Here is a 15,278-nt window from a genome sequence, read left to right as displayed (position 1 = left end):
GGTGAGTCTTTCCGGACTTTTCACATCATTTTTAACTTTTCTTAAATTTCTTTAATCACTCGTCCTTCTCCTCCTCTTTCCGCTTCTTCGTCGTCTCTTCATTTTCGTGCTCTCACCCAACCTCTACAACCACCGTCCACCGCCCAAAGACCTGAAACATATTTAACTGTTTAATAAATTAATTATTAATTTTATTATTATTATTATTATTATTAATTTTTATTTTATTTTATTATTTTGTCTTGCTACAAGAGGCAGAAAAGCTCACACAGCAGCACAGCTATTTTTCCCCCAAAACCGCAGGCTAATCCCCAAAGCAAGAAAGCATTTTGCAATCGAGTTGTGTAGGTACACAGCTGAAGAGTATTTATTAACAGAAGTTAACCAAGGTTTGAAGAATGGAACTGGGTTTTGACGAGAAGGACTATTTATCATGCTGTGGAAGCACCATATTCGCCAAGGAAATGGCTTCAGCCTCTCCTTTCTCTTCCTTTCAGCACGCCATTTCCATTGCCAGAGACATTTGGTTCAACAGCGTTGATGTCAATGGTTGGCTTCAAGCTTTCTCTGCTCACCCTCAGATTGGTCAAACCCATGCTCCCTCTCACGCCTCGGAAACCAGTGCTCAGTTCAGTAATGAATCCCCACTCTTTTTCCCCATCTGGGTCTATTTGTTTTTTGGTTATTGATATGAAAACTCATGACTTTAGTGCTTATGTTTTGATTTTTTTTGAAGGGTTTGTTTTTGTTTTTGTCTCTTCATTTGGAATTTTCAGATAGTAATGGAAATTGTCTGTTCAGTGGTTCCTCCCATTCTGTTCTTGTTTAGATTGATGTGAGGAACTTGAATGAGTACTGAGATGGTGTTTGCTTGTGTTTTAATTTTGGATTTTTATGATAGTAATTGAGTTTGTCCTGCTTACATTTTACATTGATGTGAAAAACTTGAATGTGCAATTAGGTTGTGGTAAAAAGCTTCAACCATTGTTCACTTGTTAGCACTAGTAACTTCTTTTCCAAACTGCTTTTGGCAGGTGGAGTAAGGGAGAACAATCAACTGCATTAGCAACTGCTACTGGTTCTAGCTCACAGGTTTGCTTGCTGCTGCCCTTAAATAAACTTGAAATACTTTAATGCTATTTGCTGTTGTATGAAATATGCCGAAACTGATTGATCTCTGGATCTGCTATCAGAATACTTTAGATAATTTGTATAAGGGTATTGAATTGAAATAGCACTACCTTTGAGAGAGTTCAACTTTCTTACTAGGTAGTGCATATGGTTTCAATTTTGGATCCTTCATTTGCTGGTCCTACGTTATGGTGTACTTTATTATTATCATGGAGGAACTATTTGTCCATCTGAATAACTGGGCATGGGATGAGGCAACAAACATGAGGTTCTGGCTTTCTGGGGGCACTTCAACTTCTATGTTAACTGTTCATAAATGAAAGTTAGTGATTTATATGCTCTCCATCTAACTTTTGTAGGAACTATCCGAATGGAATGCTCGATATATGCAGAAGTTTGGGTTTGTGTTTCTCATATGTGCATCTGGGAGAAGTACTGATGAGATACTTGCTGAACTGAAGGTAAATTTGAACTTATAGTCTAGTGTTGGCAAATGTTTTATTTATGGTCTTTGTAGGTGACAATGTACATCTATTTCTTATTCAAAGATAAAAAAACTGCATTGATTAGTTTTAGAGGATTGAGCTGGTGAGAGTTTTGGTATTTTTTCTTTTTATCTTAAAAACATTTCAAATGATAATACGGGTGACATTTTTGGATTTGAAATACTAACCAGTAGTAATTTCTGGAACCTTTCTTGGTGACATTGTTTTGATGGATAAATGAATGACTAATATATTTTCATAGAAGAGTACTTCATGATGTCAACAATTAGTGCATATGGTTCAAAATGGACGCCGCACCAACAGAGTGTGAAATTCTACAAGTTGCTAGAAGTTTTTTTGTCTTGAAAATACCTCTTATAGAAAAGGGTGTACAACGAGTGATTTGGAAATTTTGGATAAACTTATTCTTTGGTCATCGATCACCCATGATCAATATGTGGTGCTAACTGCTCATATTATGTTACTTAAATTAGAGTTAAAGAAGAAAGTGTTGACTTTCTTCCATATTCTACCACCTCTTATGGTGCTAATTTAGCTAAGAAGTTTCCGAATATCTTAAAAGAGTGAAGTTTAGATATAAAAAAAATCACTCTTACTTTACGATGTGTCTTAGAATGACAGCATGGTAAATTAGTTGTTAATAGAGATTATTTACATTAGGTGTGATGCATATATTTTAAACTTGATTGTTTAAGAATGTTTGAAAGTAATAGATGATGCTTTGACTAAAATCCAAAAAATTGTGGAATACATTAGTGGATAGATGCACAAGAAATGAAGTTTGTATCACCACTATCATGTTTAGAGCTATTCTCCCATGTAGTTTCTAAGCAACTTGGTCAAGATGTGCCCATAAAATGGAACACCATATTATTTTTTTGTACGAGGGTGCTATAGGTTTTCAAGAAGTCTTTGTACTAAGAAATATAGATCCCTTTTTTTTAGTTGTTTGTTTATCACAAGAGGAGTGGGTTCAAGGAATAATAGAGTGCTTAAAGTCTTTTTATGATATCACCCCTCGTTTTTCATACAATAATTTTGCAACTGACAATTTATATTTTTATGGTATATGTAGGACAATGTAAATAGGATAGACCCACCATTAGAATACATTGCAAGTCTAATGCCATAACAACAATGGCCCTAGTTATGATAATGTGTGAGCCTGTGAGGTTGTTACAGTCTTCTTATTTCGAACATTTGTGGGATGGATATTTTGATACATTCAAACTACTCAAATTCTTCACTACAAATGAAGAAAACTAAACAAGGTTGTATAAATATGAGAGAGAGAATTGTATAGAGATAAAACATTGAGGAGAAATTATGGAGTTAAAAAAGGGTAGAGAAATAGTTTTTTGGATGGGTTGGATATAAAAGGGCAAACCTGGTGCAATAAAGCTCCCTTTATGTGCGAGATACGATCAGAGGCCGCATCCACGTAGGCAACCTTACCTTGCATTTTTTGCAAGAGGTTGATTCCAAGGCTCGAAGCTGTGTCTGCAAAGTCAGCAACCTTACCGTTTTAGCGAGGTTTGCATTTTTGGATGGGTCAGATACATCAATCCATAAAAACTTATTTAATGGATGGACTTGTCAATTTTACTAACTGGGTCATGGATGAATTGAACTTTTTCACAGATTCTTTATTCTTAACCGATCATGAATGAACTAATGATTTGTTTTTGGTCAATCGATTATAAGGCGATTCATAATTTATCTAAATCATCTGTTTTACCCCCCGTCCTTTATTAGAAGTAGATGCTTTTCCCCTCCATTACTATCTCTGATCTATTCATGTCTCAATCATTACCCATATATTTTGAAATTTTCAGTAGTTAAAGAACATAAGTGATAGAGTCAGGAATTTGTTACTCTGTTGATTTAAATTTAAATTAAATTTTTTTACACTGGACAGAGACGTTATACAAACAGGCCAATTGTTGAATTTGAGATCGCTGCTCAGGAGCAAATGAAAATTACAGAACTACGCCTTGCAAAGCTCTTTTCAAGCAGAGAAAACACTTCTTCTACAACTGATAAGTATTCCACTATTGTTGTTAAAAAGGCAGAAGGTACTTCAATGTCTTATGTTTGGTTATTTTAAATAGCTCTGTGTTCTGTCTGATTGTTTTGATGACAACCCTTGTACTATTAAACATGATCAACCCAACTCATCTACTCATACTTTAACATGATAGCATTATAAATAAAAAATATGATATATCATCTGCCGTTTAGAATCAACCATCAGAAATATTTATACCTATAGACATAATGATTTTTAACTCATTGATTTATAAAATATTTATACCTATAGTTTATTTTAAATATTATTTATTATTATATAACTAAAAGTCTAAAAGGTTTCTGATAGGGTCAAGAGGATGCAGAAACCTCCTATCAGTAAAGTCTATGTCAGACGCAATAAGGGGAATTAGCTTAATAAGGGGAATTAGCTTAATAAAGGGGAATTAGCTTAATAAACCTTGTGGTTAGGGAAACTATAAATAAGAACCTATGGTTCATAGTTAGTAAGCTTTTGCATATTGTTAGGTTGTGATAACTGAATCAGGGGATTCAGTTGAGCTTCTCTGTTTCTGTTATCTTCTTCTTTCTCAGTGTCCATCTTCTACCAAGCTTTCACATTCAGATATTGATTCAGTTCTGCATTTTTCTGTGGAGTTTTCTGCTACAGTTGTTAGTCTTTTATTTTCCAGTGCTATCAGTTTCAAATGTAAACTAGGGGTATTTTGTTAGTCTAAATTTTTGTAATGGTGTTCAGTATTCTGTTCTCCTTGGTTCCTCCCTTTTCGATGAACCAAATTGTACCATTCTAAGAGCCTTATGTTCTGTTCTGTTCCGTCTTACAAATATAACAAACATGGAATAGAACCCTGTGTCCCGTTCTGATCTGTCTACCAAAAAACACTACCATAGTTTTGTTATGCATCATTCCAGTTCGCACTTCACATCTTTCTCTAACTTTTTTATCAGCAACAAATAACTAACATAAAAGGGAGTACAAGGGGTACTCTAAGTCTCTAACCCTTACACCAGTCAAGAACCAGAAACTTCAGCTCACAAACCAAGCATGAAGCCAAACAACGGGGAGACAATTACAAGGAGATAGAAGTTAAAGGATTCTTAGACCACGTAAAATAATGAGCATGCTGAGGCAAAATTTCTGCTGCTGTTAACCATCACCATGGTATCAATTTAATCCTTTCCAATTGTTCAGCCACATCAGGCCTCACATTCCTAAAACATGCACAGTTTCTGGCACTCCAAACTTCCCAAAACACTGCATAAACAACATAGATCCAGGCTTCATTCAATCTTCTATTGTCCAGCATGCATTGATTGACAGTACCAAAATAAATCCCCGCAAGAATTTGGAGCTGCTGTACTAATTCCCCACCAACCAAAACAAGCATACCATGTTTGAGATAGATTAAGTTTTCTATTTTCTGTCTTGTAAATATTCCTGCAGTTTTAAGCTTCCAAATGCCGTTTCTTATGAATTGGCATGCCAAGAGTTAAAACATTCTAATGTTAATCATTGCTTTAACAATGTTTCAATGTATAGTTACTTTTTTTATCAATATAAAATTGAAATTTAATTAGTAAGGAAGAAGGAATACAAAAACAAGGATACATATCCTTCTCAAACAAAACAAAATAATACTGAAGTACTCTTCCATCTGTTAGCAGTCTTGTAAGGAGGTTCTCTGTAAAAGGCAAAAAAACCGTGTGATGAGCACCGCGGTTGTAACAATTTAATCCTGTCCCATGGTAGTTTAAGGACCAATTTCCTCATGAAAACCGGACCATATTGCACTTGCACCTACCAAATATACCAGAGAATGACCAGGCATGATGCACTCCCATAGAAGTTTCTTTCTTGACTGCTGCCAAAACTTATAACATTCTATCAACAAGGTTCACCAAGTCCATGAAAACCCTACTCCCCATGTAATTGGCTTCTAGGCTAAGTAAAAAAGAAGTTCACGGTTGTTTCTATGTGAAATATGAACAATTTAACATGTTAGCAATTGTCCATCTATGTATTGCTATGCCACCCTATGATTGCACTTGGACCCTTTTCCTCATACTGCCTACCAATGGGTGTGTTGTTTAATCGTGTGGTACATGCTCTTAACCCCTGATGTTCTGCCATTTGTTTGATTCCTAGAACCTACACAACAGTTAAAACTGAACAAGGAATTCTGACAATGTATATTCAATTATCCCTATTGTTAACTGTTCAAAAGGGGAGCCTTGCCGCCACGGTTAAAGGTTTCTGCCATGTGACTAAGGTCTGGGAAACAGTCTCTTGTGTAAAAAACAGGGTAATGCTGCTTAGAATAGACCATGTGGTCGAACCCTTCCCCGGACCCCGCGCATAGCTGGAGCTTTAATGCACCGGGCTGCCCTTTCTTTCCTCTTGTTAACTGTTCTACATGCACTGAACTGAATGATACAAAATTGTATCACCTATTATCCCCTTGATCTGTTATTAGTAGCCAATAAATAGACATTTTTTTTTTCAAATGCATGTGGTGTGAGTGTTGAGTACAAAAATTCCTATTTCAGTATTTTTCCTGTCATATCTTGATTTTTAATTTTCCTAATGCTAGAAGATCGTATAGGCATTATTGGTGGTCATGTAACTGCTGCTTCAGAAAATTCAACTGGAAAATCACTTCAAACTACTGCTAGATCCCGCCCACCTATTACCACTCATGTGTTGGATGTTTCGCGAGGCTGTCCCGCTGCTGGTATGGAAGTACTTTTGGAGGTGTGGAGAGGCAGTCAGTCTCGACCAACATTTGGGGCCGCCGGCGGTGGCAGTTGGGTGGTTCTAGGGTCATCTACAACAGATTTAGATGGTCGGAGTGGTCAGCTGTTGAGCATCGTGGACGATGCGAATCCAGGGGTATACAGGATAAGTTTTAACACCGGGAAGTACAACCCAAGCGGTTTCTTTCCTCATGTGTCTATTGTGTTTGAAATCCTGGAGTCACAGAAAAAGCAACATTTTCATGTTCCTCTGTTGCTTTCACCATTTTCATTCAGCACTTACCGTGGAAGCTAGAAATATAGGAACTGTTGTCATCTCGTGTGGTGCCATGAGAGTTTTCATAAGTGAACTTGTGTTTGTGCTTGTAGAACAAGAGAAGGGCACCAAATGTAAAGAGATAATAATTGGTGTTTGTTTGATTTGTGTTATCTTTACTCTAGGAATATAACAATAGAGACATTTTAAAAATGATGCAACTAAGAGCATCAACAATGGTGGTTGCTTAGCCATAAGCAACCTGTTTATTTTTTTTTTCTTTTCAATTGGAGCATGCTTATGTGTAAAATTGGTTGCTTAAATAAAAACAACAATGGTTGCTCCCACAAGCAATAGTTGCTTAGAGTATTTTGTGATTTAGGTGCGTCAGTTTTAAAATTAGCTCACCGTGGTTCAAAATAGCTCAAATGATTTAGATGCGTGGGATTTAACACTTTTTAAATTTAAAGGCTCAGGTTAATTAATATTAAAATAATTTTTTTATTTGTTGGAGCCTGGGCCTGACTTACAAGTGCTTCTCATGAAGCATGCTATGGGTGCTTTGTAGTTTTGTTTCTTTGCCTTGTTAATCTTCCGATGTATCAAAAAAAATGATTTTGCTTTACTTAAACACCCTTCTCCCCACCTCTCTCCCAACGAACACGCTAATTCCAATGGAGTTGTAAAACCACCGAAAACAGAACCAGAATTGGGATCTCACACATTGAAAAATAGAAATGGAAGAGAAAAGAAACAATAAATCAATCACAGGTTGTAGATCAGAGTTTACGAAGATCCTTATTTATGGGAACCAGCACAATTCACCGCCGACCACTTCTCTCCCTCCCTCCCATGGCAGTGCTGCCACCACTCCTTTCCCTTCTTGATCTCACATCCTCGTTTTCCCCTCCCTCCTCAACTAGAACTAGACCGCCACTCTCCTCCTCTCCTTCACCACTCAACACACTTCCACTCTCTCCAGTCGTACCGCCACCGTCATCTCCATTCTTCTGAGTCGCGCTATCACCGCTTCATCTCCCTTTTCCAAATCTGGATCGCACGCTACTACCTCCGTCCATGGGAATCATCTGTTGCAACCACCTTTTTTCCCGATCCGAGGCCGATATCACTTTTCCTCCCTATCTGAAGCACTGCGCCGCCATTGTCACTGTTAAGCTCGCAGCGCCACCGTCCATGGATTCCGACTTCTTCCCATCCTCGAAACAAGCAACACCACCAAGATTCTGGTGGTAGGGGAAGGGGCTTGGGAAATCCCTTGTGCTAGATTTGAAAACCTTGCAAGAAAGCTTTGTGGAGTACTCAGAAAATTTGAGTAGATTGGGGAAAGAAATGTTTGGAATTCAAGTGTGAGTAAGTCCCACATTGGAAGATAAAGATAAGTTTGAGTGATTTATGAGGATCCATACACCCATTGCCTTAAGGTTTTGGGTGAAAGATGTGGTGTTAGTGTCTGGTCCACTTATGGTTTGCTATTTAAGCCCAATGTGAAGTTTTATCCCCCGGTTTTAAACCATCTCCTTTGTTTAGGTCTTTCTTTGGCTCAACAGTGGTATCAGAGTCGATGGTTGTTTGGCCATGGACCATGGTCTCTGAGACTCAGGAGCACTAGCTCAAAATGACGGCCTCTGAGGTTCTTGATGAGTACAAGCCCAACTTTCTTTTGAGATGGACTCACACTTGAGGGAGAGATTGTTGAGAATTCAAGTGTGAGTAAGTCTCACATTGGAAGATAAGGATAAGTTTGAATGATTTATAAGTGTGATGACCCATACACCTATTGCCTTAGGGTTTTGGGTGAAAGATGTGGTGTAAGTGTCTGATCCACTTATAGTTTGCTCTTTAAGCCCAATGTGGAGTTGTATCCCCGGTTTTAAATAATCTCTTTTGTTTGAGTCTTTCTTTGGCCCAACAAGAAAAAAAAATTTACAAAAAAACAACAAAGAAGGGAATTCATGATGTTGTTGAAGGAGAAGTGGGTGGAGGAGAATGAGAAAGATGGAAAAAAATTGTGGAAATTTGGACCACCATATATGGGTCAAAATTAAAAAATTTCACGGTAGACGCAGCCATAAACCACCCAATGAAACACACCCAACTCAATAATCAGCTACTTTTGAGTAAAACAACACAAGTACACAAGATGCACAAATACCCAAAGACAAAGAACAGTGCTTAATGAGACACTCAAATCCACTGCACCCAATCCTAAAAATACCACTTTGCCACTGATTTTAATAAAAATAAAATAAATTGAAATAGAATGTTCGTTCACATTTTAATATTGGATTTTATTAGAAATGAAATATTTAATATTTTAACTGTATGCACATAAATCAATTTGTGATAACGTGCCAGCCTAGCACTTCAAAGTTTGAGCCAGGTTGGTCTTCTTTTTTTTTTGACAAAAACAATTGAGTGGTATGAATTTTTTTTTATTGATTTTGTTTTTGGTCATTAAATATCACCAATTTGATTCTCACAATTTAGCATTCATTATTTAGGTTCCCTCAACAACGCTCCTTCATTTCAAAAAAAAAAAAACAACGCTCCTTCAATTAACAACAAACAAGAATTTATTATTAATTCTAAACTAACAAATTTTAAAACCAATGAAACGAGCAACATTATTAGGTGATGAATTCTCATTCGGGTAAAATATAAAAGATTTTATGTCATTTACGCAAGCAATTTTCTAGAAACTGGTGAGCTACCACTAGCTAAACCAACAGAGAAATTTTGTAAGGAAACTTATATAGTACTAAAATTCCAACACAACTATGTTTATCACGCTTTTGTTAACCAATCTAATGGTCATGCATGATATTTAATTTGATTCATTTTTCTTAGTGTTTCTTTCAGCCTCTCAAGAGCCATCCTTTCTCACAATAGGGAACAATGGCAGACGGGAAAGAAGAAAAGAAAGATGAGAAGGGAAAAGATAAAAAGGAAGGAAAGGAAGAAAAGAAAAAAGATGAAGGAAAAGAAGAAAAGAAGAAAGATGAAGGAAAGGAAGAAAAGAAGAAAGATGACAATGAAGTTATCACTGCTATTTACAAAGTTAACCTGCATTGTCAGGAATGTGGGAACAAGATCAAGAAGCATCTCATGACTACTCAAGGTATGAACTTATTTTGAGGCTTAATTAATTACATTTTTGGTCTCTATTGTTTCCAGAATGCACGATTTTGGTTTGTATGGTTTCAAAAATTTGCTCAAATTAAGTCTATTTACTTTCAAAATTGAACAAATTTGGTCCAAAAATTAATGATTAATGAAAAAAATTTATATGGGTCTTTTTTTTTTTATGTAAGTGAAAATTTATGACGATTTGTCACTTTTTTTTTTTGTTGAAGACGATTTGTCACTTTCAACATTAAAAATTTGTGATATTTGTCAATTTTTTTATTAGCTATTGGATGAAGAGTTAACATATGGACTAAATTTCTTTAATTTTAAAAGCAGAGGAATTTCATTTCTTCTTTAAAAAAAGCAGAGGAATTTTAATTTTCACAATCAAAACCATAAGAACCAAAATCAGACATTTCTAAACTAAATATTGACCAAAAGAGTAACTAAATGTTATTTTAATTATCTTTCAAAAAAATGTTATTTTAATTAATCTTTTTTATGTGATTTATGGGTTTCTTTAGATTCATGATTTTAGACTTCCTCTTGTAACCAAAAAATTATGATTTTATTTATCCATCAGTGACCATTTATGACTTTTTTCATTTATAAATGGAATTAATACATGTATATGTAATGTTTGCAGGGGTACAGACTGTGGATATGGACATTGAGAAAGGAGAAATCAAGGCAAAAGGAAAAATAGACCCTCTAAAAATCTTGAAGCTTATAGAGAAGAAGAGCAACAAAAAAGTTGAACTAATATCGCCAAAAGTGAAGCCTAAGGAGGTTACTACTAAGGATGACAAAAAGCCAAAGGAAACCAAAGATGTAAGTTATTCTTTCTTCATAATCCGGATAAATTAAGAGCTCATTTAAATAGATGATGGAAACTATGAGAACGGGGAAAATAACTTATTCTAATACCCAATTTTTTTTTTGAAGTGACAACATGCTAGTTGCTACTTAAAAAAAAGTGCTTTGCGATTGTTATTCTCTCCCAAAATTTTAGATCGCAACTTTTAATCATATATTAAAATTTAATGGATGTGCACTCTTAATGTAAAATTCTTTACCTAAACATTTAATGATAGGTTGTCACAACCTAACATAAACTTTTAATTTATTTAAAATAAAAAATGTAAACTCCTTTTAAATATGCGGCCTCAAATTATTGGATAATGCTAGTGTAATTTGTAAAGATGTTGTCATTGACTTTATTTGTTCTTCCAAAAAAAGACTTGTCATGAACTTTGGACTGGATGGTTAGGTCCCTAACGGAAGACTAGGTTGTCCTCTTAGGAGTGGGCTGGACAGATGAAATCTGGGCATACAGACTAGAAGACTAAGGTAAAGACTCACTCCATGACGAAGACATCCGACTGTCTAGCTACAAGGAAGCAAGACGATCGTCGATTGCGTGCCTGGTCAAGGGTCGAAATTTTCCTTGACCAACGCCACTTGTTAGGGAGTTAGCCGATTGTTGAAGCGTGTGAATTAGGAGAGAGAAGAGCAACCATGACCAACATTACCTTTACACACACACACTAGGAGAGAGAACACCGACTATGGGGGGAGGTAGCCGAGCGACGAAGCACATGAATTAGGAGAGAGAAGACCACCATGGGGGAGGTAGCTGACCGGCGAAGCACATGAATTAGGAGAGATAAGGTAGACCGTGGGGGGAGTTAGTCGACCGTTGAAGCGCTGAATGAGGATAGAGAAGACCAACCAGGACTAACATTACCTTGCATGCACTAGGAGAGAGAAGGCAGATTGTGGAGGGAGGTAGCTGACCTCTGAAGCGGACATCAGAGAGGACCACGAAAAGTTCAATCCGCAAGAGGACGCGCAGTGTGGAAGGAGACAACGTGACTTGAAAAATAAAAACTATGACATGAACACTCACCCGACGCACCAAGTGAAGAAACAAGCGGATAGAGGGGAAGAGAAATACATGACGGAAGAGACAAAGGGACGTTTAACTGTGGCGCAGTGGCGCACACAAACTCTCTTAAGGCTTTGCGGCTAAAGCATTTAACCACAAGCCTTGGGGGGTTGTGGACCGTCATGGACTTTGTGCTGGATGGTTAGGTCCCTAATGGAAGACTACGTTGTCCTCTTAGGATTGGACTGGGCAAATAAAGTTTGGGCATATAGACTAGAAGACTAAGGTAAAGGCCCACTCCATCACGAAGACATCCGATCGTCTGCAAGGAAGTAAGACGACTGTCGATTGAGTGCCTGATCAACGGTGGAGACTTCTTTTGACCAACGCCACCTGTCACGGAGTTAGCCGACCGTGTAATGATTGCGCTTCCTTGATGGGCGTGATTGGTACACAAGTCAACCGACATTGTAATAATAGCTTCAGCTAGGGTTTGGAGCTCGACCCACTATAAAAGGGAGGCTTCCGTTCTTCAATGTATCCCATCTTCTACCCCTTGAAATAATACTCCATACGTTCTTAGTCTTTTATGCTTCCGATCCCCTCTGATTTCCTTATCGGAACAAGACTTCATTCGAAAAGTCTTATTACATAGTATACACGTAGGGGCTAAATAATTTATATAATCAGACTTTACTGGTTACAAATTGATTCATGTCGCATTCATAACATTGAAAAATTAGTTGTGTCGTGACTAAGCTGTATGGTGACTATTCTAAAGGAAAGTATCTAGAAGGTTACAAAGAATACTCTGATTAGATTTATGCCATTCAGTCATTCACAATGTTTATGAAGTTTTTTTTTTTTGAAAGTCACAATATTTATGAAGTTGAATTACTTCACTTTTTTAATTTTTTTTTTAGAAAGTAAAAGATTATATTTATCAAAAGGACATGAGAGCGGGCTCTCAAGAAAAACACAATAAAATCCCTGAACATTCTTATAAACTTTTTGTTCACTTTAGAATAAAATTGTAAGATAATCATTTGAATTTAGTTAGCAAAAGGTATTTTTAAAAATTAAGTTGTTATATTGATATAAGTGACAAAAAAAACCAATAATGATATGTACACACCTCATTTTCTAAACACTTTATTTTCACCTGGCAAAGGCTAGGGTACGTCACCCTTTCAAATGATGTATGACTGCATCACCCACATTTGACAAATTTACCCCTAAAGTAGTCTTAAATTTATAATCTATGTCATTGCACTTATTTTTTCTTCTCCCCTTTTCTTCACAAATCTGCTCCGATTTCTAATTTTTTATTTTTATCTCTCATTTCATCTTCTATCACATTAATACATCACATACTTTCTCTCTCTCTCTCTTACTTTTTCTTTTCTTCTTAATTATCTCGCTCCTCATTGAGTTATGATACATACACACTTCTCACCTCTTTTCCACATTTATTTTCTATCTATTTTTCTCTTCTTTATCAATCAAATCATCTATCACATCTTTACTTTCTCTCTCTTTTCTTCCTATGTGTCTCATCATCCACTTCTTTCAACCTCTACTTTGAGGTGTGAACCAAACATTATTCCTCCTCATTCCACCTCTCTTAGAGGTGTGAAAGTAACATTATTCGTAGACTTATTGAATCTACACTACACTTTACACATTTGTATAAAATTTGGGACTATTTATAACTAAATTTTTCCTTGTGTGATTTAAAGCCAATTATCCGCACTATCACGGTGAAGGTTGACATGCATTGTGACAAATGTGAGACTGACCTGAAAGGTAGATTAATAAAGCACAAAGGTAAGTACTCAAGGACTGTAATGGAAGAATTTCTGTATATATGAAAAATTCCATTTAAAATGCAAGGACTTTGATGATATATATGATGAAATTATTACAGGTATTTTCAATGTGAAAACCGACAAGAAAGCTCAAAGTGTGACAGTTGAAGGCACCATTGAAGCAGAGAAATTGACATCATTTTTGAGAAAAAAAGTGAATAAAAAAGCAGAGGTTATTTCCATTAAGGAAGAGACCAAAAAGGAGGAAAAGAAAGACAAGGGCAAAGAAGAAGGAAAGTCTTCCGAATCTACCAAAGATAAGGATAAAAGCAAGTCTGGTACTGAATCAACCAAGAAAAAAGATAATGACAAATCTGCAGGTGAATCAACTAAAGAAAAAGGAATTGGCAAGTCTTCTGGTGAAACATTCAAAGTAATAGAAATTCATCAGAGGGAAACACAAGAGGAGATTAAGATAAAGGAGAATGTTCCTTATATAATTCACTATGTCTATGCACCACAACTTTTCAGTGATGAGAATCCGAATTCGTGTTGTGTTATGTAGTTGTAGTGGCAATTCAAATTTTCAGCGATGAGAGGGAGGATGAATTGTGTTTATAAAATTATTTTCCAACTTTAAGAATTTGTTGTCGCTTGCATGAACTAATTGGATGAATGAACTCTTTTCTTGGGTCTTGAGAACTGAAGTACTAGTCTTGCATTTTTCTAGAGTGATTAATTGCTTGTATTGCAACAGCAGGATCAGATTGAAGATATAGTGGTTGATATATTCTTGGAATATAGAAAAATCTTGACTAACTTCTGGAGCATGAGGAGATTTGGTAATGTCAAATGTCCAGAGCTTCTTGGATTAATCATGGATATAGAAATACATGGTTCTTCCATAGGAAGGCATCTTAGTGAAATCAGAGAAACTGGATGTATAAGATTAAAACTGATGAGAGGGTTTTGTTTGAAGAGGAGGAGGATATTGAAAATGCGTGTTCCGACTAGTTATTTCCAAAACTTGTTCTCTATATATAGTCCTGTTGGAATAGCTGAAGCTACTTATATGGTGAATGATAGAGTAGTATCTGCTGAGCATTGCCATTATCTTAATGGGGTTTTCTCTAAGGAAGAGATGGAAATGACTTTATCTCTCTTACTAAAGTTCTGCTCTCTTTGATTAGAAGTTATGGAATATTGTTTGTCACCAAGTTCTTCATTTTTTCCTCCAAATCTTGAATGAGGATGTTTCATCAGCTCTTATTAATCAAATCCTTAGTGTTCTTATTTGCAAAATTAAGAATTCATCTCATACTAGTCTTTTAAGCTATTAATTTGTGTAATGCTGTTATCTTTAAGTTCGTGACAAAAACAATGATAAATAGGCATAAATTTATTTCACCTGATATTGTGGAGAAACTAATGCAGTCGGAAGTGTGATAAAGATTAGCAAGCGCTAACCTTAAGAATAAACTCTGGAATCCACCAGAAAAAGAGATAAACTATGGAATCCACCATAAAAAGAAAACTCTCAAAAGTTTTATTATAATTCATAAACTTATTATTGGCTATGCCATACAAATGCTTAAATAGGAAAAGAAAGAAAATCCTAACAAAAAATAAATAAGATCTTAAAATATCTAATTGAAGATAAAAGATACTAATTGAAAATAAATAAGATCCATGCCGAAAATAAATAAAATTACTAAAATACTATAATACTAAAATATACT

At 35.9% G+C, this 15,278-nt stretch overlaps 2 protein-coding genes and 1 long non-coding RNA gene across 5 annotated transcripts in view; 2 read left to right on the top strand and 1 right to left on the bottom strand.

The window, feature by feature from the left end:
- LOC130743131 (uncharacterized) overlaps positions 1-15,278 on the bottom strand; it is a 73,987-nt gene that overhangs the window by 31,175 nt on the left and 27,534 nt on the right. The window lies entirely within an intron of this gene.
- Positions 269-7,060, top strand: LOC130743128 (uric acid degradation bifunctional protein TTL). 3 transcript variants are annotated; one of them, XM_057595251.1, is made up of 5 exons: positions 269-628; positions 1,035-1,092; positions 1,491-1,592; positions 3,556-3,712; positions 6,290-7,060. In XM_057595251.1, exons 1-5 carry the CDS (start codon positions 399-401, stop codon positions 6,733-6,735), a joined length of 993 nt encoding a protein of 330 aa, XP_057451234.1. In that variant the 5' UTR covers positions 269-398; the 3' UTR covers positions 6,736-7,060. The 3 variants fall into 3 exon arrangements, with proteins under 3 accessions (XP_057451234.1, XP_057451233.1, XP_057451232.1); XM_057595250.1 differs by having other exon boundaries at positions 6,281-7,060; XM_057595249.1 differs by having other exon boundaries at positions 6,278-7,060.
- On the top strand, positions 9,504-14,262 carry LOC130743130 (heavy metal-associated isoprenylated plant protein 4). Its single transcript, XM_057595252.1, has 4 exons — positions 9,504-9,835; positions 10,490-10,674; positions 13,471-13,558; positions 13,659-14,262. Exons 1-4 carry the CDS (start codon positions 9,613-9,615, stop codon positions 14,102-14,104), a joined length of 942 nt encoding a protein of 313 aa, XP_057451235.1. The 5' UTR covers positions 9,504-9,612; the 3' UTR covers positions 14,105-14,262.

The sequence above is a fragment of the Lotus japonicus genome, chromosome 3 (assembly GCF_012489685.1).
Source record: "Lotus japonicus ecotype B-129 chromosome 3, LjGifu_v1.2".
Taxonomy (NCBI): Eukaryota; Viridiplantae; Streptophyta; class Magnoliopsida; order Fabales; family Fabaceae; genus Lotus; species Lotus japonicus.
Note: the sequence above shows the minus strand (reverse complement) of the source record. Positions and strands in the feature narration are given on the sequence as shown.